Source organism: Xenopus laevis, chromosome 5L (assembly GCF_017654675.1).
Source record: "Xenopus laevis strain J_2021 chromosome 5L, Xenopus_laevis_v10.1, whole genome shotgun sequence".
In the NCBI taxonomy this organism is placed as follows: domain Eukaryota; kingdom Metazoa; phylum Chordata; class Amphibia; order Anura; family Pipidae; genus Xenopus; species Xenopus laevis.
In genome coordinates, this window is record NC_054379.1 from 116155699 (window position 1) to 116176529 (window position 20831).

Here is a 20831-nt window from a genome sequence, read left to right on the forward strand (position 1 = left end):
TAATCTAACTGCAGTGTTTAAAAGACTTTGTGCTAATGGTTTAACATTGAATCGCAACAAATGTGAATTTAACAAAACTCAGCTTGAATTTTATGGTTTTATTTTTTCGGCAGAAGGTATATCTGCAGACCCCAGAAAGGTTGCAGCCATTCATGAGGCATGTGCTCCCAAAGATGCCAGTGAAATACGCAGTTTCCTTGGCATGGCTAACTATTGCTCTCGTTTCATTCCACATTTTTCTACCCTTGCAGCTCCACTGAGAGAGCTTACAAAGAAAGGTGAACCATGGCACTGGGGGGAAACGGAGAAAAATGCCTTCCAGGCATTGAAACAAAGCCTAACAAGCAAGCGCATTATGTCATACTTCAATCCTTACAGAGAAACTGAACTGATAGTAGATGCCAGTCCCGTTGGCCTTGGTGCCATCCTAACACAGAAACACAAAGGTAAACAATATATCATTGCATATGGCAGCCGTTCACTCAGTGATGTTGAAAAGCGATACTCTCAAACAGAGCGTGAAGCTTTGGCAATAGTGTGGAGCTGTGAATATTTTCACCTATATTTGTATGGCAGCCCCTTCACTCTAGTGACAGATCACAAGCCACTTCAGCTGATCTGGAATAATCCCAAATCCAAACCACCAGCCAGAATAGAGAGATGGGGTCTAAGACTACAGCCATATGATTTTCATGTGGTATACAAATCTGGAAAAACAAACCCAGCGGACTACATGTCACGCCATCCCATACCTTCTGCCACCATACATAAATTCCAGAGAATGTAAAATAGCAGAGGAGTATGTCAACTTTGTATCCAGCCAGGCAGTCCCAAAGGCTCTTACAATACTGATGCTTCAGGAGGCCACACTAAAAGACCCTATATTACAAGCACTTGCAAAATTGATACGCAGTGGCAAATGGTACACTGTAGACGGACGCACAGAGCATTCAGCAAAGCTCATGACATTCAAAAGGGTTGCAAAGGAACTTACAGTAACTGATGATAACAGCATCCTTTTAAGGGGAAGTCGAATACTTGTGCCATACTGTCTACAAAACAGAGTGTTGGCCTTAGCACATGAAGGACACCAGGGCATAGTAAAATGAAAAGACTTCTTAGAGAAAAAGTATGGTTTCCTAACATAGATCTGCGAGCAGAGATGGTGGTGAAAAGATGCATTGCATGTCAGGCAACAACGCCTGGTACACACAAGGAACCATTACAAATGTCTGTGTTACCAGCAGCCCCATGGTGTCAGGTGAGTGTTGATTTTTACGGGCCATTTCATACTGGTGAATACCTGTTGGTTATCATTGATGATTACTCCAGATACCCAGTAGTTGAGATTGTCAGATCAACTTCCTCTGTTACAGTTTTACCAGCTTTGGACAAAGTGTTCTCCTTACTAGGTATCCCACAGACTGTAAAAACAGACAATGGCCCACCCTTCAATGGAGATCAGTTCAAGATCTTTGCATCCTACCTAGGCTTTAAGCACCAGCGCATTACTCCACTGTGGCCCCAAGCAAATGGGGAAGTTGAAAGGTTCATGCGCACAATGGGAAAGTTTCTTAGAGCAACTACATCTGAAGGCAGGCCATGGAGACAAAATCTGTTTTCTTTTCTCAGAGACTACAGGTCCACTCCACATTGCACTACAGACAGATCACCTGCAGAGCTACTGTTCAACCGCAAACTCAGGATTAAAATCCCAGATGTCGGTGACAGCAAAACTGAGACTCTGGATAGAGACCTGCTGCAAAAGGATCTTAGTGCTAAATCCAAAATGAAAGCATATTCTGACACCCATCATCATGCCAGACCTTCTGGTTTGGCAGTAGGAGACAGAGTTCTGTGTAAGAAACAGAGAAGACATAAACTGGATCCCTTGTATGATACGCAACCATATACTGTTACAGATATCAAGGGTTCTATGGTGACTGCAGAAAATGATCAGCATAGTACCACTCGAAATGCTTCCTATTTCAAAAGGATTCCTGAACAGAATCGAGAACCATCTGACATTGAGGATGAGGATGATGGTTTGCCTTTGCAAAGACTGTTTCAAGAAAATGCTGAAATAAGCAATGACTGCTCTACAGGGAGGCGCTCTGTAGATGATAGTATATCACAGCCACCTGTGTTCACCAACAGATATCCAGTGAGAGCTGGTAGAAAACCTCCTGCATATCTGAACGATTTTGAGACCTAAGTATGTGAGGCTACAACTTGAAAGTCACTATTATTATCTGTTTGGCTACTGTTTTTATATTGTTTATCTGTTTCTAATTTGAAATAAGGGAGGGATGTAGTGTTTAGTAACAGCCCTTCTAAGGACATGTTTATATGTTTATTGCTATGCAGCACTGCTGACACTAGAGGGCATCCTCTACAGCAGTGCAGGGAGAATCCGAGAGTATTCTAGGATTCTATGGTTATGACACTTTCCATGTGGAGCCAGCTAGGCAGTTTTGCAGGCTGTTGAATAAAAGCGATAACCAAAGCCTTCTGTGTGTGTGGGTCAAGATTCTACACATATAAAGCTGGCTGTAAAATAAGTATACGCCATCAATGCAGCTATAGCTAAAGTTTTAGTTCCATTTAAAAAAAAAAAAAAAATAAGAAAAGTATCCATAGGTTCATTATAACAGGCTGTTTCTGTTATGTTAACCCTTATGGTGGACAGGAGGCATGCAATTATGGCATGCTGGGTTCTTAAGGTCTATGTTTCTCTGGGTTTGGCCTTTTACACCGCCACAGACTGGCCTGGCTAGTTGGGGTAAGCATCATAAGCCTTAACTTCAAGCTAGAAAAATTGTCTTATTCACCTTATCCTTTTGGACCAAGGCTGCAGTATCGGCCTTAGGCAAGGCCCTGGTTATGGCATCTCTTACCAACAGGCTTGGAAATGCTAGTATAGTTAGCAGGGGAGTTCCATTACAGAATAATAGGCGAATAATTCTATTCCCATACCTAGATTAATTTTAATCTTGAACACTTAAGAATGGTTTTTATGAACTGTCCAGGTCCCAAGCCAGAGCCATTGGATATGAATATAACCCATCTTGTGATGGGCGAATTCGCGGCGAATTTGCTCGATTCGCCGCCAGCGAATAAATTCGCGAAATGCCCGCGAAAATTCGCGGCAAAAATTCGCCATCGTCAAAAAAAATTTTGCCTCAAAAACCGGCGCCGGCGTCAAGAAAACCGGCACCGGCGTCAAAAACGAGACGCCGGCACAGTTTCGTGAATTTTTCGCCGTTTCGCAAATTTCGCTAATTTTCCAGCGAAGCGAAACGGCACAAATTCGCCCATCACTAAACCCATCTCTAGCAGTATTGTTGGTTGTTATACTTCCTGGAGTCAGTCAAATTTCTTCCTAGAGGGTAAACTCATGGGAGCATGCCATACAGATTTGATTCTAGGCCCAATCTATGAGATACTATAACTTCAGCTATGTACAGGTCAAATCCGTGAAGGCCCGAGGACGGTATCATAGCAAGGATATGCATATCTGCATGCACTTCTGTTACCCGGTCCACTCCAGGGCACGGTGATCATTTAATACTATCCAGTCTTGCTTGGTGTAAGGATCATGAGCTAATGATAAAAACAATTTCAATCTGTACAGACTGCAGAATGCTCATAGATAACTCACAGGGCAGGTAAGGTATGCCCACAGTGGCAGCACTCCTTCTCCATGATTTATTTCACTGACCTTTCATTGAGAGGTGTTTTGGTTATGGTCCAGAATAAAAACAGGTTCCTTAGTATTAAAGAGACGGGGAACTACACTAGTTGATGCCATGTATCGGTAGTGTCATACAGAGTGGGGTCATGTAGAATAATAGTGGTTATTTTTCCTTCCCCTACTAAATCCTCTCTTGCAGGTACCATACTTTTGAGCCATTTCCAAAAATCCTCTGGTGGATGTTATGCGGTTGGAATAAATGTGCTGGTATGAAGTAAGAGTAAGACTATGGAGAAGTGTTACTCTGGGTTCCTATCCGCTTCTCTTTAATTAAAGATAGTTCTCTCTTATTAAATGGAAATGTCATGCTGGTTTCACGCTCGGTATCATTACTTTGGTGTGGGTTATTCCTTTAAGGAGTACCATTTCCTTTTCTTTCTCTGCCAGTCCATTTCCTCTGAAAATAGAGTTCACAGGTTTTCCACAAGGTGATTTCGGTCCACCCGTGGGGGTTTCATTCTTCTGAGTTTTATCTGGTATAGATTACACTCGGCCAGTTTTTCTTATGTGGAACAAATTCCCTCCCATTGGGATATTGGCTTGCTAAGTCCTGGTAAGAATGACATGGAGTTGTCCAGGAAAAGGTAAGATTGTATCATACTTACTCTCATCCCTTTTTCTGTAGTTTCTAGAAGCTTATTACGAGACAGGGGGGTGGGTTTGGGCTTTTAAAGCTTTGGGGATGGTCATTCTGATGGGAGCACTGGGGCAGGGCTATCCCGGTAAGTATGACATGGAGTTATCCAGGAAAGGAAGATCATGGTAAGTATGATACAATCTTCCCTTGTTTGTGTTCCGTAGCACACTAATTAAAATTATGCATTGACTCACATATTGTTATAACATATAAGGATAATGTTTTCACATCAAAAGGGCCAGGTTCATTTCAATGACAAAACCTCATGGTTTATTACATGAAACATCCATTGATGTTCAAGGTGAAATCGGAATTAGAATATAAGCCTTTCTTATCTACAATGTGACGGATTCCAGTCCATAATGTATTAAAGATTTTACCCCCGGCCCAAAAGAAACTTTTTATTTTTTTTAATAAACTATGGCTAGTATAGTATTACTCTCTATTATTTAGTCTAAATACAAGCAAAGAAAGATTGTCTCAGAATCTGTAGAGATAAGATATCCGCAACCTGGGATCTGGAAACCTGTTATCCAAAAGGCTCGGTAATAAGTAAAACATGTTTTAATTTGATCCAACTTATCACCATTAGTAATATAGTGGCTCAAATATATGCATTGCAGCAAATGAAACATCAGGTGAATAAGTGTGGTACACGGTTCATTTGCCAACATGCAGTTGTATTAGTAAATGATTATTCTATAGAAGGGTGTTGGCTCATCAATGAACACATACAGTAATGGGCAGGTTTATCAAGGGTCGAAGTAAAATTTGAATATCGAAATGTTTCATGTACTGTCTCTTTAAGAATTTGATTTCAACCATTCACCATCTAAAACCTCCCGAAATTGCTGTTTTAGCCTATGTGGGACCTCCTAGAACCTATTTGGAGTCAATTGGTGGACTTTGAAAAATCGAAGTTTTTTTTATTTTTTGGAAAAACTTCGAATCGAAGTAACAGTGCATTTGATCGAATTCGATTCAAAGCTTTTTTTAAAGAAAAACTTCAATTTAGAAACAAAAAAAACTGCCTATTCACCTGAAAAAACTTATAATTTTGGTTGGTCCTTTTTTATTAGAATCTCAAAGTTATGGGAGTTCCCATAACTTCGAAATTAGACCCTTGATAAATCTGCCCCTTAGGGAGAATTATCTCAATATGTTAAGCTACAAACTCTGATCAAATCCGCTTATTTATTATTACATTTTCCAGAAAATTTGCTTTGCGGGAAAAAAATCTGATTTTCAAGATTTTTTTCGGATTTTTTTAACTGATTTTCAAGATTTTTTTCGGATTTTTCACCCGAAAACTCAGATTTTTGCTCGAAAACTAAGAAAATGGGTTATTGCACGAAACCCAGCAGGACTTCTCCCATTGACTTATATGCAACCTCGACAGGTCTGAGATGCCAGATTTTCTGATACAGACTTTTCCATCCTCAGGATTTATTAAATTCCAAAAAATTAGATTTTTTTTTTTTTAAAGTCCGATTTTTGCATTTGGAGTTTAGTAAATAACCCCCTTAGTATTATAGAATGACCAGTTCTATTTTGATTTATTTGCCTTTTTATTCTCTCCAGTTTTAAAACAGTGGTCAATGAAATGCTCTGTAAGGCTACACTGTTTTTCTTAATGCTACTTTTTTATTATTCGTCTTTCTATTCAGCTCCTCTCCTATTCATATTAGTCTCTTTTTCAAATAAGTGCATGGTTGCTAGGGTAATTTGGACCATAAAAACCTGATTGCTGAAATTGAACTGAATAATGCAAAAACCCCAAATAACAAGAAATGAAAACCAATTGCAAATTGTCTAAGAATATCACTCTACATCATACTAAAAGTTAAATCAAAAGTGAGCAACCCCTTTAAGGATTTCACCATTTATAGCAGTTAAAGCAAACCTAACAACTTATTCATAACTTCTGTGTAGATGCACAATATGCATTCATTTTTTACATTTTTCCTTTTGTGTGGTATAATTGAAATATTTAGTCATATAACATATATAAAGAGTATTTTCTCTCTCTTGTATAGTATGTGCCTTCAGATTAATTTGTACCCTAACTACTCCTTTGGGTAATTTTGACCCTAGCAATCACATTGCTGAAATTGCAAACTGGAGAGCTGCTGAATAAAAAAAACGACATAACTCAAAACCCACAAATAATAAAAAAAAAAAAATCAACCTCAATGTGTTTCAAAATATCACTCTTTAGTCTACACCATTGTAAAAGTTCATTTAAAGGTTAACAACCCCTTTAAAACCATCCGGGAATTGCAATTTTCTTGTATGTTCACAAGAGAACTTAGTGCTTTAGTTTAAGTCTGTAGAGAAATCTTTCACCACTGCTTAAAGGGCATGTAAAGTCTAAAATAAAATAAGGCTAGAAATGCTGTATTTTGTATACTAAATATAAACATGAACTTACTGCACCACAAGCCTAATCAAACAAATAATTTATGCTTTCAAAGTTGGCTACAGGGGGTCACCATCTTGTAACTTTGTTAAACATCTTTGCAAGACTAAGACTGTGCACGTGCTCAGTGTGGTCTGGGCTGCTTAGGGATCGTCATAAACAAAGCTGCTTGAGTTCTGCATGGCTGGGAAGTAAGGCGGGGGCTCCCCCTGCTGTTCATAAGTATGATTGTTTCCCTGCTCAGCAGTTAGGGACCATCTGACAATTCCTATCCACAGCAGTAAATGAAGGGAGAATTTCACTGCATACAGTCAGGTTTCTTATAAAAACAGTACACATTTTTTAGTTTAAGTATATTGGAGATAGGTTTCTTTTTTATTAAAGAAAGTAAAAATGGGATTTTATTTTTTTGACTTTACATGCCCTTTAAGTGGCAGATAGTTTTCAGCTTAGACAAGGCAGTCAGAGATGCAATGTATTTTCAGTCATGTGGATAAAGCAGGTGCAGAGCATCTATAACGTAATTAAGTACTGTACATTCATGCAGGGTCTTTTCTGACATAAGTGCATCTTGTGAATGTGGTGCAATTAGTCCCAATGTAACATGATTAAATGCATATTGACTTGAGTGAAACTCAGCCATCAAGAACATATGCTAGTGTTTTTGATATTGGAAGGTTGTAGCTCCTTCCTACATAACTATTGCTGCCTATTGGGATTTGAATTTGTTGCTATGCAAAATCATTGATAGGTGACATAACACCCTGTAATTCCATTCCTTTTTCCAGAAATGGGCTGATACCAACCATATATCATATGAATACAGCAACATGTAACTTTGCTGCTTAATGGAAAACTGTTTACACTGCAAATAATTCACTCTACCATATACAATTTAATTCCTGAACCTACAAGTGTATTTTTTTTAGCTGGACATGTGCTCTCAGAAAGAACCAGCACTTTATGAGTAAACTGCTTTCAGACAGGCTATTGTTTCTCCTACTCAGTGCAACTTAAGGAGTTGCAGTGGGACAAGGATTTTTACTATTGAGTGCTATTCTCATATCTACCAGGGAGCTAATATTTTGTACTAAGAAAAGGCACACTGGCACACAAGCTGTGAATGCAGGTGAACACCTTGCAAAGATTTATTACCGGAAGTGCAACGTTTCGGGGCAAGCCCCTTTGTCAAGCTAATATTTTGTGTCAGGGAACTGTTATCTGGTTACTGTCCCATTGTTCTGCTGAAGGGCTGTTGGGGAGGTGAAAGGGAGGGGGGGGATATCAGTCAAAATGGCAGTGCAGCAGTGAAGAATGACTGAAGTTTATCAGAGCATAAGTCACATGAATAAGGGCACCTGGGAAACTGACAATATGTCTAGCCACATGTCAGATTTCAAAATTAAATATTAAAAAATCTGTTTGTTCTTTAGATTTAGGTGGCGGCACTATTAACGGATGCATTTTGGAAAAAAAAAGTTTTACATAATTCCTTTAACCAGAAACTGTCTGTCTAATTCATGGACATGAGTGTTCATTTACTGGTGAGAAGAGCAAGGTGAAAATCACAAAAACAGGCCATTACATTTTTGCCCAATATGTACTCTGCACAAACTTTTTATTCACTTCTGAAAAAGGGAGAACAGATTGTTACTGAGAATTACCAACTGGTGGGCACAACTTGTGATCTGCCAGAAGTGGTATTTAGAAATTATAACCAATTTACATCAAATTTAATCCTGCTGCCCTATGACTTTTTATAAAGTATATAATTAATTAATTAGTTAGATTGTTTGCTTGGAAAAAACAGCAACACCGTATAGGTCCCTTGATAAATTGTACAAAAGTTAGGCTGTTAGGGCACATTTACAAAGGGCAAAATACAACTGCAGGTGCATTAGGGACCCTCAATTGGCAAACTTAAGGCTCCATGCACTAAATGTTTGCGCCTACTCGTACCTCATCAAAATACTAAGTCTATTTTGCACCAACTGATAAGTAACCTCATTGTCTCTAAACTGCTAGACACCTAGGTGCTGATTTATCAAGGGTCGAATTTAGAATTTAAAAAATATAGAAATCAGACCAACCGAAATTTTTTGTAAAAAAAAAAATTTTTTTTTGCTGATGAATAGTCCGTATTCGTCCGAATTCGAATTGTACAAATCTAAGTAATCATGCATTCGAATAGTACGAATCAAAGTTTTTCCCAAAACCAATTGACTCCAAATAGGTTCTATGAGGTCCCCCATAGGCAAAAACAGCAATTCGGCAGGTTTCAAATGGCGAAAGGTCGAAGAGCCAATTCATGATAAATTTCGATATTTGAATTTTTAATTTTTTATTCAATTTCGAATCGAATTTGTACTATTCCCTAGTCAAAGTACATAAAAAAGCTCGAAATTAGATTTTTTTTAATTCTAATTTTCACTTCAACCTTTGATAAATCTGCCCCCTAGAGGCACATTTATCAAGGGTCATATTTCAAATTCGTTGGGGAGATTTATTTAAAAAAAAAATCAAATTTGTTAGTCGGATGAATTTAAAGGACCCCAAAACTTGAATCGAATTCGATCAAACTCGATTCAAGTTTTTTCTCTGAAAAAAGACTGAATGTCAGGAATTCCAGTTGACCCCTGGACCTCTCCCATTGACTTAAACAGTAATTCAGCAGGATTTAGATGGCGAATAGTCAAATTCTTAAAGGACCAGAGTATGATACATCTCAAAAATCAAATTCGAATTTTTAAAAAATCTCGACTTGAGTTTGGATAATTCCCTAGTTGAATTTGACAGTTTTGACCATAAAAAAAAAAGTTCGACCCTTAATAAATCTGCCCCCTAGCATAGCCCAAGAGAAAAGAAAGCTGCCTCCCCCTTTTGAGAAATTTTAAGCCAAAAAGGAAAACATGTACTGTGTAGCTCAGTAACCTGTTAGGGTATCTTCCCTACTAATTGCAATGTTACACATTAAAGGGATACTGTCATGGGAAAATTTTTTTTTTTCAAAATGAATCAGTTAATAGTGCTGCTCCAGCAGAATTCTGCACTTTTTCAAAAGAGCAAACACATTTTGTTATATTCATTTTTGAAATCTGACATGGGGCTAGACATATTGTCAATTTCCCAGCTGCCCCAAGTCATGTGACTTGTGCTCTGATAAACTTCAATCACTCTATACTGCTGTACTGCAAGTTGGAGTGATATCACCCCCTCCCTTCCCCCCCCCCAGCAGCCAAACAAAAGAACAATGGGAAGGTAACCAGATAACAGCTCCCTAACACAAGATAACAGCTGCCTGGTAGAGCTAAGAACAACACTCAATAGTAAAAACCCATGTCCCACTGAGACTCAGTTACATAGAGAAGGAAAAACAGCAGCCTGCCAGAAAGCATTTCTCTCCTAAAGTGAAGGTACAAGTCACATGACCAGGGGCAGCTGGGAAATTGACAAAATGTCAGATTTCAAAATTGAATATAAAAAAATCTGTTTGCTCTTTTGAGAAATGGATTTTAGTGCAGAATTCTGCTGGAGCAGCACTATTAACTGATGCGTTTTGAAAAAAAAAAACATGTTTTCCGATGACAGGATCCCTTTAAGTACCCTTTTCCCACCATGAATAGCTTGGCTTTATATTTAAAAGAAATGCATTAGGTGCTGTTAATTCCATGGCTCGGTGGCAATACTCTCCTCACTGGAGGCATGCACAGAATTCAATTACATTTAATGGGTGTACTTTTGGGCAACTACAGGGAAAGTGAAATTATGTTATGCCTCCATAAAAAGGGTTAGCCCGCTGTATAATATTCCTGGAGCCACAGAAACCATATGCTAGAAACCAGCGAGAGGCAGTTAAGTTAATATACTATATATTTATATATATTAATCTAATTTTCATGTAAGCAGTAGTTTCTGTATTGTGGTTAACTTTTGTAGTTAATATTCTATTGAGCACTAATTCCTTGAGGAATGCGTCTTGTTATTATGTGCAATGTTTCCCCAAAGCCAGCTTGCTATAAATGATGTACTCAGTCACACACAATGAAATATAATTCTACAGGTAAAGCTTTGATTGCTTTTATAAAGAACGTGTCAGAGTTGCCCAAAGACTGCACTGCGGGTATGAAATCAAGTTCTCACCCTGATGGCAATGTTTTTATGTAGCAACATTACTGAAGAGATTGTTGGAATGAATGCCAGTGCTTTCCACTTATGGCATAAGCTTTCAGTGTAGGTGGTGAACAAGCTCTCTTATTAGAAGACTGGATTTAAGGGCTATTGCATACTAAAAACACAATACAGCTAGGAGTGTCTTAACTTAAAATTGAAACTACAATGGGTATGGGATCCGTTATCTGGAAACCTGTTATCCAGAAAGCTCCAAATTACGGAATACCCATCTCCCATAGACTCCATTTTATCCAAATAATCCAAATTTTTAAAAACGATTTCCTTTTTCTCTGTAATAATAAAACAGTACCTTGTACTTGATCTAAACTAAGATATAATTAATCCTTATTGGAAGCAAAACCAGCCTATTGGGTTTATTTAATGTTTACATGATTTTCTAGTAGGCGGTATGATGATCCAAATTATGGAAAGATCTTTTATCCTTAAAGGGATCCTGTCATCGGAAAACATGTTTTTTTTCCAAAACGCATCAGTTAATAGTGTTACTCCAGCAGAATTCTGCACTGAAATCCATTTCTCAAAAGAGCAAACAGACGTTTTTATATTCAATTTTGAAATCTGACATGGGGCTAGACATTTTGTCAATTTCCCAGCTGCCCCAAGTCATGTGACTTGTGCCTGCACTTTAGGAGAGAAATGCTTTCTGGCAGGCTGCTGTTTTTCCTTCTCAATGTAACTGAATGTGTCTCAGTGGGACATCGGTTTTTACTATTGAGTGTTGTTCTTCGATCTACCAGGCAGCTGTTATCTTGTGTTAGGGAGCTGCTATCTGGTTACCTTCCCATTTTTCTTTTGTTTGGCTGCTGGGGGGGGGGAAAGGGAGGGGGTGATATCACTCCAACTTGCAGTAAAGAGTAATTGAAGTTTAACAGAGCACAAGTCACATGAGTTGGGGCAGCTGGAAAATTGACAATATGTCTATCCCCATTTCAGATTTCAAAATTGCATATGAAAAAATCTGTTTGCTCTTTTGAGAAATGGATTTCAGCACAGAATTCTGCTGGAGCAACACTATTAACTGATTCATTTTGAAAAAAATGTTTTTTCCCATGACAGTATCCCTTTAAACCCCGAGCATTCTGGATAACAGGTCCCATACCTGTACTCTGTTTAGAGAAATTGGCACAGAAACTTGTAGGCACAAATTCCTAGACATCAAGTCAGTTTTCCCAAAACTATGGGGTGCACCTAGGGTTGCCACCCGGCCGGTATTTTACCTGCCTAGCCAGTAAAACACCTGCCAAGGCCTGTATTACAAGTTTACCAGCAATGTATCGGTCAGATACATTTAAACAGAATATGCATTTGCTGTCCTAGATATTTGTGAAGCTATGTATGACCAAAGGTTGGAACTTCAAGGGGGTGCCCTTGGCCAAACATTGGACCTTTAAGGGTGTTGGCAGACGAGGCTACTGGGGGAGATTAGTCAACCTGCAACAAATTGCCTCTTCTTTGGGCGACTAATCTCCCCTAAATGCCTTCCAGCTGGCTAGAATGTAAATTGCCCGCAGGTTGCCACTCGGTTTGCTTCGGCTTTCTGAAGTCCCCGAAGAGATTAGTAGCCTGAAGAAGAGGCGATTTGTCGCTGGGCGACTAATCTCCCCCAGTAGCCACGTCTGCCACCACCACCACCCTAAAGCTGGCCATAGACACAAAGATCAGATTGTACGAATCTTTGATTGGTATGATTTTCGGACCGTTTGTGGAGAGTCCGGACATTTTTCGTCCCATGGAGATCGGTTGTTTGGTCGATCGGCCAGGTTAAATGATTTCTATCGGCTGCCAATAATTTCTCTGCATGTATTGCCGATCTAACGATTTTCTGTGGGAGACTGTCACTAGCTTTTGTCGGACATAACTTTCGTACGATTGCTGTCAGGGGCAGAACATCGGCTGATCTGTTTTTTTACTACTTTATTTGATCTGAAAGGTTAGGTCTGTAGATGAGGAAGTCAAATCGTTCGAGGATTCGAACGATTGGATCTTTATGTCTATGGCCAGCTTAAGTGGAACTTGAAAAAGTTTGACAACAGCAGTTGCACCTAAATTGCACTAATAGCACTAAATCATCTTTTGCATCAATTAATGTGAAAGACGTTACTTTGTGCTTTAACCTTTTTATTGACCAGGTGTGAAATACAGAGTTCTCCATGTACACGGCTCCAAACCAATCACACAATACATGCATTCCATTTTGTGGGTGGCTCTTATTTAGTCATGGGCACAGTTGTGCAAATGAATTGTGCCCATTTTCCGTCAGTGCACTTACATTGCAGGTCCCAATTGTTATAAATGTGAAAAAGATGGTTGATTTGCTGTAACAGCAACGTATTAATCATGTACCATAATATTTATATTTGTGTGGGATCCCTTACCTGGAAACCCAATATACATAATGTAAAGTGTTATTGGAAGGCCATCTACTCTGTCAATGTGATTATATGATAAATTTACCTTGTACTTGACTCTAATAAATCTATCATAAATAAATATTGGTGATAAAACTATCATATTTGGTTTAATTCACTTTTAAATGTTTTAGTAGACTGGTAGTAGAGTGGTCCAAATTATAGGAAAAAACCCTTATTCAAAAAACCCTGGGTCCCAAGAATCCTGCTGTCAGTCAATATATGTTGCTAAACCTTGAGATGCAGTCATACAACTCTGAATGCACATTTACTCGTTCCTTTATGTATTGTACACAAGAGCTACAGATATACAGTTTCACCAAAAAACCTGGTGTCTGGAATTGAAATACAGGTATGGGATACATTACTTGAAACCCGTTATCCAGAAAGCTCCAATTTAAGGGAAGGCCATCTTCCATAATTTTAATCAAATAATTCTACATTTTAAAAATGATTTACCTTTTCTCTGTAGTAATAAAAAGTATGTTGTATGTGACCCCACAACAATCCTATTGGGTTTGTTTAATGTTTACATGATTATTTATCAAATAATGAGATCCAAATTATGTAAAGACCCCTTATCTGGAAAATCCCAGGTCCCAAGCATTCTAGATAGCAGGTCCCATAACTATATTACGAAATATTACCTTTAAAGTGGAAGGTGCCTGGTGATATTTTTTTCAAGACACTGTCAGTATGTTTTTTTTGTTTTTTTTTTACTGATTCATATACAGGTATGGAAAATACTTCGAAATTCGACCATCGAATAGAATCCTCCAACATTCGAATTTGAAGTTGGAGGATTTTATTCATTGTACGATCGTACCCCGATCGTACTTAGAATTGTACGATTCGAGCGATCTTATCGTACGATCTTACGATTTTCCTTCGAAACCCAATTTTGAATTTTGAATTTTTAAACTTCGAAAATTCCTTCGATTTCACTTTGACCTTGATAAATCTGCCCCTAAATCTACTAGAAAATCATTTAACCATTAAGGGCCAGATTTATCAAAGGTTGAGTTGTTTCCCATGAGTTTTTCGAGGTTAGTTTTTTGAGATTTATTATACCTGAAACTGGAAATAGCTCAAATCCAAAAAAACCTATCAACATCATGTACAGTAGAAGCCAATGGCAGAGGAACCATTTAAATATATTAACAGCCTTCGTGATGGTTGTTTTTTTTTCGTGGGTTTCTCTCGAAAACTTGATCAATTGGAGAGATTCACATTTTTTCCTGCAGAAAACCCTAATTTGAGTTTTCAGGTTGTTCACTCTGAACTCACCGATCCAAGTTTTTTTTAAATGAGTTTTTTGCTTAAATCGGAAAATCTTCGAGTTGTGAGTTCATTCGAGGTATAAAAAGCCACTCACAAACCTCTAAAATTAGACCGTTGGTAAATAATCCCCTAAATAAACCCAATAGTTTTGCTTCCAAGAACGATTAATTCTATGTTAGTTTGGATCAAGTACAAGGTACAATTTTATTACAGTGAAAAAGGAAATCATTTTTAAAAATCTGGAATATTTGGATAAAATTGAGTCTATGGGAGATGACCATCCCGTTATTCAGAGCTTTCTGGAAAATGGGTTTCTGGATAATGGATCCCATACCTATACTTGTTAACCATGGTTACTCTTAACCCATTCTTATATACTTAAGAGCAGGTAAGGGGCCTCCTTAAATAGTTTAGGTGCACTTTACCATGTTTTAACCACAATGCAACATTCTTTCCCAGTACTCTACAGTAATTACGTCTGCCACAATCAGGGCAAAATTTTACTTCAGTTACCGGAGTCCCAATGAACCGGTTAGTAACTTGTGCCTTTGAGGTAAGGGGGGTTCGTGAGAGCAAGACAGGAGGAAGGGAACCTAACAGTAAACGTAGCACAACATGCAAATGGAGCCCTGTACTTATCGTATGGTCAGGTGTTATATACAGAGCGTTGTTGCACCATAATATATTGGTGCACATTGCTAGGTAGGCACAAGCTCTTTGTCTATGGATGGGCACAAATCAGCTTGCAATTTTCAGCTATCACTGTGTCTAGCAATTGTAAATGAGCCTCATGATCTCCGAAAACTTTCACTTAATGTAATATTGACTCTTTCCCAACTAAATGACAACATAATTTAAAACCAAAATCAATGATCCCAGTCAGTTAAATATTGCAGTTGCAAATATATTATTGTACGTGTTTCCCTGCAGCCCATAGCATTTCTTTTTTATTTTTAATAAATAAAGGGCATCAGCAAGATTACCTAGGAAAAGTGAGACTGATCCTGAAACAAAGCATAACCCACAGTTTGAGTGTTCATATCAAGTGCATCCATTATTTTGTTTAAAATTGATTACTGAGTCTGCAGGGGGTACCCAGTAACAGTTAGTCATTTGGATTTTAGCCAGTAAAAAAAATTCATATAATTCCACTTTTTCCACATTGCATTGCCCCTTCCCCTTAAATAACAACAAGAGCCATAGGAACTACTCAATAGAATAAAGAGGCACTTACCTTCTTTCATCGGGTCTGTATGATGACGAGGACCGGCCACTGGTCCAAATAAACATCTTAGAGTGTTGCCCAGCCTTGCCTTTTCTGACAGTGGAGGACTTGGAAGAATGACGTAGTGACCTGGGAGATGGATACTTTGTGTGACTTATTTGAAGATCAAGGGGACAATCAGGGCCCATTGCACAAAGCACTTGCAGCTATTCTTATCTAGAATAATACTCAATGGCTTCACAGCACAGAAGACAGATTTCCTGATTACTTAAAGTGATATGTAAAATAATGATCTTTTTTTTCTTTACAAATTTAATTGACACCAGTAAATTATCTTTTGCTTCCCTTTCTTCTCTTTTAATTTACTTTCCACCAGCATTAGGCTGAAGAGATAAGGAGCCCTTTATTCTTGCAGTTTTAGCAGATTGGCTTTCCAACATGATTGCGATCCTCTGTATTTAATAAATATTGTTGTGGACGCTAGAAGGTAGCACTTTATTTAATCCACTTCTGTCTTCTGATTCTTTTTTTTTTTGGGGTGGGGGGTAGAAAAGCGTTCCAGATAATGCTATAAATCCATTATGTAGTCAGGCTGCAATGAACGGCTGCTGGAACTGTAGTTAAACCTCACTGCAGCTTAACCTATAATAGTGCTCTTTGCTGACGCTGTTAATAAGAAGCGTAGCAACCTGGCCAGGTGCTGTTCCATGATGTCTCGTGCACATTGATGCAAACACAGTATGTTTTTAATGTTTGTTTTCTCTTCCTTTATTGCCCTTTGAACTGTTTAACTCATTAGCAGAGCTTTAACTCTTTATCAGCAGATTCAGATTTATTAACATGCCAGGCTGTTGTGTTTTTAAATACAGTGGATCAAAGGAAAGAAAATTATTCTACTGGGTATAATTACCTACATGCGATTATAAGAAAGAAACAAATATAGATACACTGTGCATGCACTGCATATATATTCCTAATGAAGGCTTGGCTACAGAGAGGCAAAATTAATACATTCAGATAAATAGAATGAAGTGCTGTTGTGTGTTGAATATGAGTTCTTTAAGCACCTAGACATTATGTAGATATGGGCTCTATTGTCTGGAAGCCTATTATCCAAAAAAACTCTGAAATAAGGGAATGCATTGTCCATAGTGGACAAGTCGAGGTACTCTATGTGATACATACAGTATATCCACCTGAGGGGCAGCAGCTTTTTTTTTGGTGGGGGGGGTAGCTCTCAGGTGCCTATATAAAACATTTATTTTAAAAACAAAATTAAAACAGTCACCGCTGGAGACTTTCTGCATAAATCTGGTGACGGAACTGGGGGTGAGGCGTATGCATTGTTAAACTGAGCGGAAATGATGTCCTGCGCATACTGTGCACAGGGCCGAAATTACATAGAGGGCACCCCTAGGCCCACTGCCGTTTGTCGCCCCTGTCCCCTCACCTTTATTCATGCAAATTTTCATCAATGGGGAAATTAAAAAAATTATTGTATCTCCAGCGCATCCCCAGTGTTTCTGAACCAATGTGGGTGTGGTTGGGCAGCATGCCGCCCCCCTAAAATCCTGCCGCCCTAGGCCTAGGCGGCCTTTCCACAAATCCAGCCCTGACTGTGCGTTAGGTCACTTCTGCAAACTGGGGCCTAGGGTGGCAGCGAACCTAAATACAGTGCTAATTATGCAATTGCATCACTAGGCACAGATTATAACTGACATGAATAAGCACCTTCTATAAGGATATAATCTACAGGATATACATGGTTGTTCTCTGTGTGTGCATATACAGTGTATATATGTAAACTAAATACATCTTTTGAAAAAGGCCCTAATGTGGGCCGAAACAGTGGATGTATAAGCTATACACAATAAAAGAAATGGTTTTTTTTTTTTCACAATTGGAGTGCGGGTTCTTAATATACAAAGGACCCGCACTTCAGTTTCCGTGAAAATATTTAGATTTTATTCATACTTGTGCATTTCTGTTATTCCTCTTTATTAACTACTGTTAGACATTTAGGCAACCACTTTTGGCACAAGGAAGTTGTGGGGGTGGAAACTGAGGGGGTTTAAATTCTGTCACATTACTGTGGGTCTGGTTGCACTGTTTGACTCCTGATGAAGGGCCATGTGGGGACCAAAACATTGAGCAAAATAAACCTTTGGAAGATTGATTCAGTAAGCTGTTCTTCTGCATTGCTTGTGTTGTTTCTTAGCTCAGGCACCCAGGTGTGCGCCTAATGTCTCTCTCTCCTTAATTCTTGATAAAGGCCCCAATGTGGGCTGAAACGTTGGATACACGAGTGATGTTCAACAAAATTGTTCGATCACAAGAATTTTTGGAGTGCGGGTCCATTCTGAAGGCTGTATATTATGTTTGACCGCAGCACCCATTATTGATTTTTGGAGGAAGAGTGCGGGTGCTATTAGAACAAATATATATAAATTTTTTTACCCCCCAAAAGGGTGGCACACCGCTTCAATCTCCCACTCGTGTGCATGGGAAAATTTCATACAGGACCAGCAATACTGGGATTTTAGTGCAAAAAAAAAATCTTGTATTAGCTGATACAACCAACGTGCCGTTTCGATCCACTTTGGGACCTTTCTCAATACACACACACATACACACACACTTTTATGCAAAGTCTAACTCCAAATTATGGGAAGGTCATCTCCCATAGACTAAATTTTAAGGAAATAGTTCAAAATTTTAAAAAATGTATTTCCTTTTTCTCTTTAATAATAAAACTGTATTTTGCACTCGTCCTCAATCCTTATTGGAGGCAAAACCAGGCAGTATCGTGATCAAAATATTGGAAAGATCCCTTATCTGGAAAACTCCAGGTCCTGATCATTTATATATTTATCTATATTTATTTATATGTTATTCCTTTTGTCTCTACCAATATCAAGGGGCAGATTATCAAGGGTCAGTTTTAGAGTTTGCAAAAACTCTCATAAACTCCCATGAACTCGAAATTCAAACAAAATAGTTACTAATCAAAATTTATCAAAATTTGAATTTTACAAACTCGGGTGAAGGGGATCGACCCTGCAAACTCAAATCAAATTCAAATTGAAATCAAATTGAATTAGATTTGAGTTTTTTCTCAGAAAAAAACTAGATTTTCAGGAAGGCTGCAAACAACTCCAAATTGATCCCAGGATGTCCCCCATAGGCTAAAACAGCAGTTCGGCAGGTTTAAGGCGGTGAAGAGTCAAAATTGAATTCTTAAATGGCCATGATTTATCATGTACTGTCTCTTTAAAAATTCGACTTCGACCATTTGCCACCTAAAATCTGATCCTAGAACCTATTTGGAGTCAATTGGTGGACTTTGAAATATCAACGTTTTTTTTCGGAAAACTTTGATTCGGACGAATATGGACTATTCACCTGCAAAAAAAAAATGTTTTTTGAATTAGAATGTTGAAGTTTTTCAAATTCTAAATTCGATCCTTGATAAATCTGCCCCTAAGTAAACTATATACTTTATTATTTCAAAGGTTTTCAGATGTTTTGCTTTAAACATGCTTTTGCAGTTTAATGTTTGCTTGCCCCCACCCATTTAACTTATAATACTTGATACTACTGTAGATACATGGTGCTAAGGTGCTGGAAATATCGAAGACGGCACCTTAAATCTAATTGCCCTTCAGTTTATTCTCCCATCCTTTGGGCCTTACTGTGGATCCAGCCCTACAGTTTGTGAACCTTTAGAATTACAGTAGTAAAGTTGGATATCTGAGTTGTCATTTGTGTATATTTCATAATGTATAAGACTCAGGTACAAAGTTAATAAATCAGGCCCTAATTGTAAAAAAACTAAGCATATTGGTTACCTAATAGCAGCAACCTGAGCACAGCAGAGCAAATATTATAACACATAGTCAAAGTGGTCTATCAGCGATGGGAACAGATAAACCACACAACAGGAAAACAAGCTACAGTTGCTGTAAAAGTTCAGATATTTATTCTGACAAGACAAGTTCTCACTGGTCTCCGAGCCTATGAGTAAGTGCTCCCCATAGACACAAAACACGTCAGGCTATACCTTGTTGCCATGTCAAATAAATGAAATTTTTCAACAACTGTCTTATCATTATTCTTGTGTGTCCCACTCTGAGAATTACAATATTATAGTTACATCTCACATGGGTGCTGTTGTATTCCACTCCCACTCTTAGGACTGACATTTCTTTTTGATTATAAACCTATATTTATTGGATAAATTATAATTCGTCCTGTCAAATACTTGTGGAATACAGAGGCTAATATATTATCCATTAGTAATGTAAATATTGTTACAAATGCTCCCTCTGGCCCCCCTGTATGATGCACTTAGTTTAGCTGCAGACTAAAAAAAAATCCAGCTTTTGTGTTGCTGGTCAACGTCAGCACAACACATTTCTTGTTCTGATAAAATCTCTCCCTCAGTAACTAGAGCTGCCATGGAGATGGAAGGTATGACTAAACTGAATGCAAACAGACTCCTCCAACCAGATGCATAGCTGTGTAATTCTCCAACCTCCCGTCTCATTCAAGGGCAAAAACCATTCTGAAAATGCTGACAAACGGACGTACGCAAGTCCAAATAATGAAAATAGTCCGTACTCATTAATATGTTGCAAAATGGGAAATTATCATTTTGCCTTCTGCATTTATTAAGTAATAAAAAGCATTTTACACTTAACATAACAGGAAAAGGTTACTTCCTGTTGAAATGATTTCACAGGGCAGAAAGCCATGATTTTATGAAAGCAATAATGACACAGACAGAATGGAAAAAAATCTCATTATCGTGGGAATTAATTTCTCTCATAGTTGATTATTACCAGCCATAAGGCATTTACTGTTTCACAAGATGATTGGGTTTAATAGAGGCAGTGAGAAATCATAAAAAGCATATT

General features: G+C 38.2%; 1 protein-coding gene across 1 annotated transcript in view; it reads right to left on the reverse strand.

Moving 5' to 3' along the window:
• LOC108717003 (calcium-activated potassium channel subunit beta-2) overlaps positions 1-20831 on the reverse strand; it is a 141167-nt gene that overhangs the window by 35230 nt on the left and 85106 nt on the right. The window contains exon 3 of the mRNA XM_018263682.2: positions 15925-16044. Within this exon, the coding sequence (XP_018119171.2) occupies positions 15925-15980 (56 nt within the window). The 5' untranslated portion in view covers positions 15981-16044. The remainder of the gene's footprint in view (positions 1-15924; positions 16045-20831) is intronic.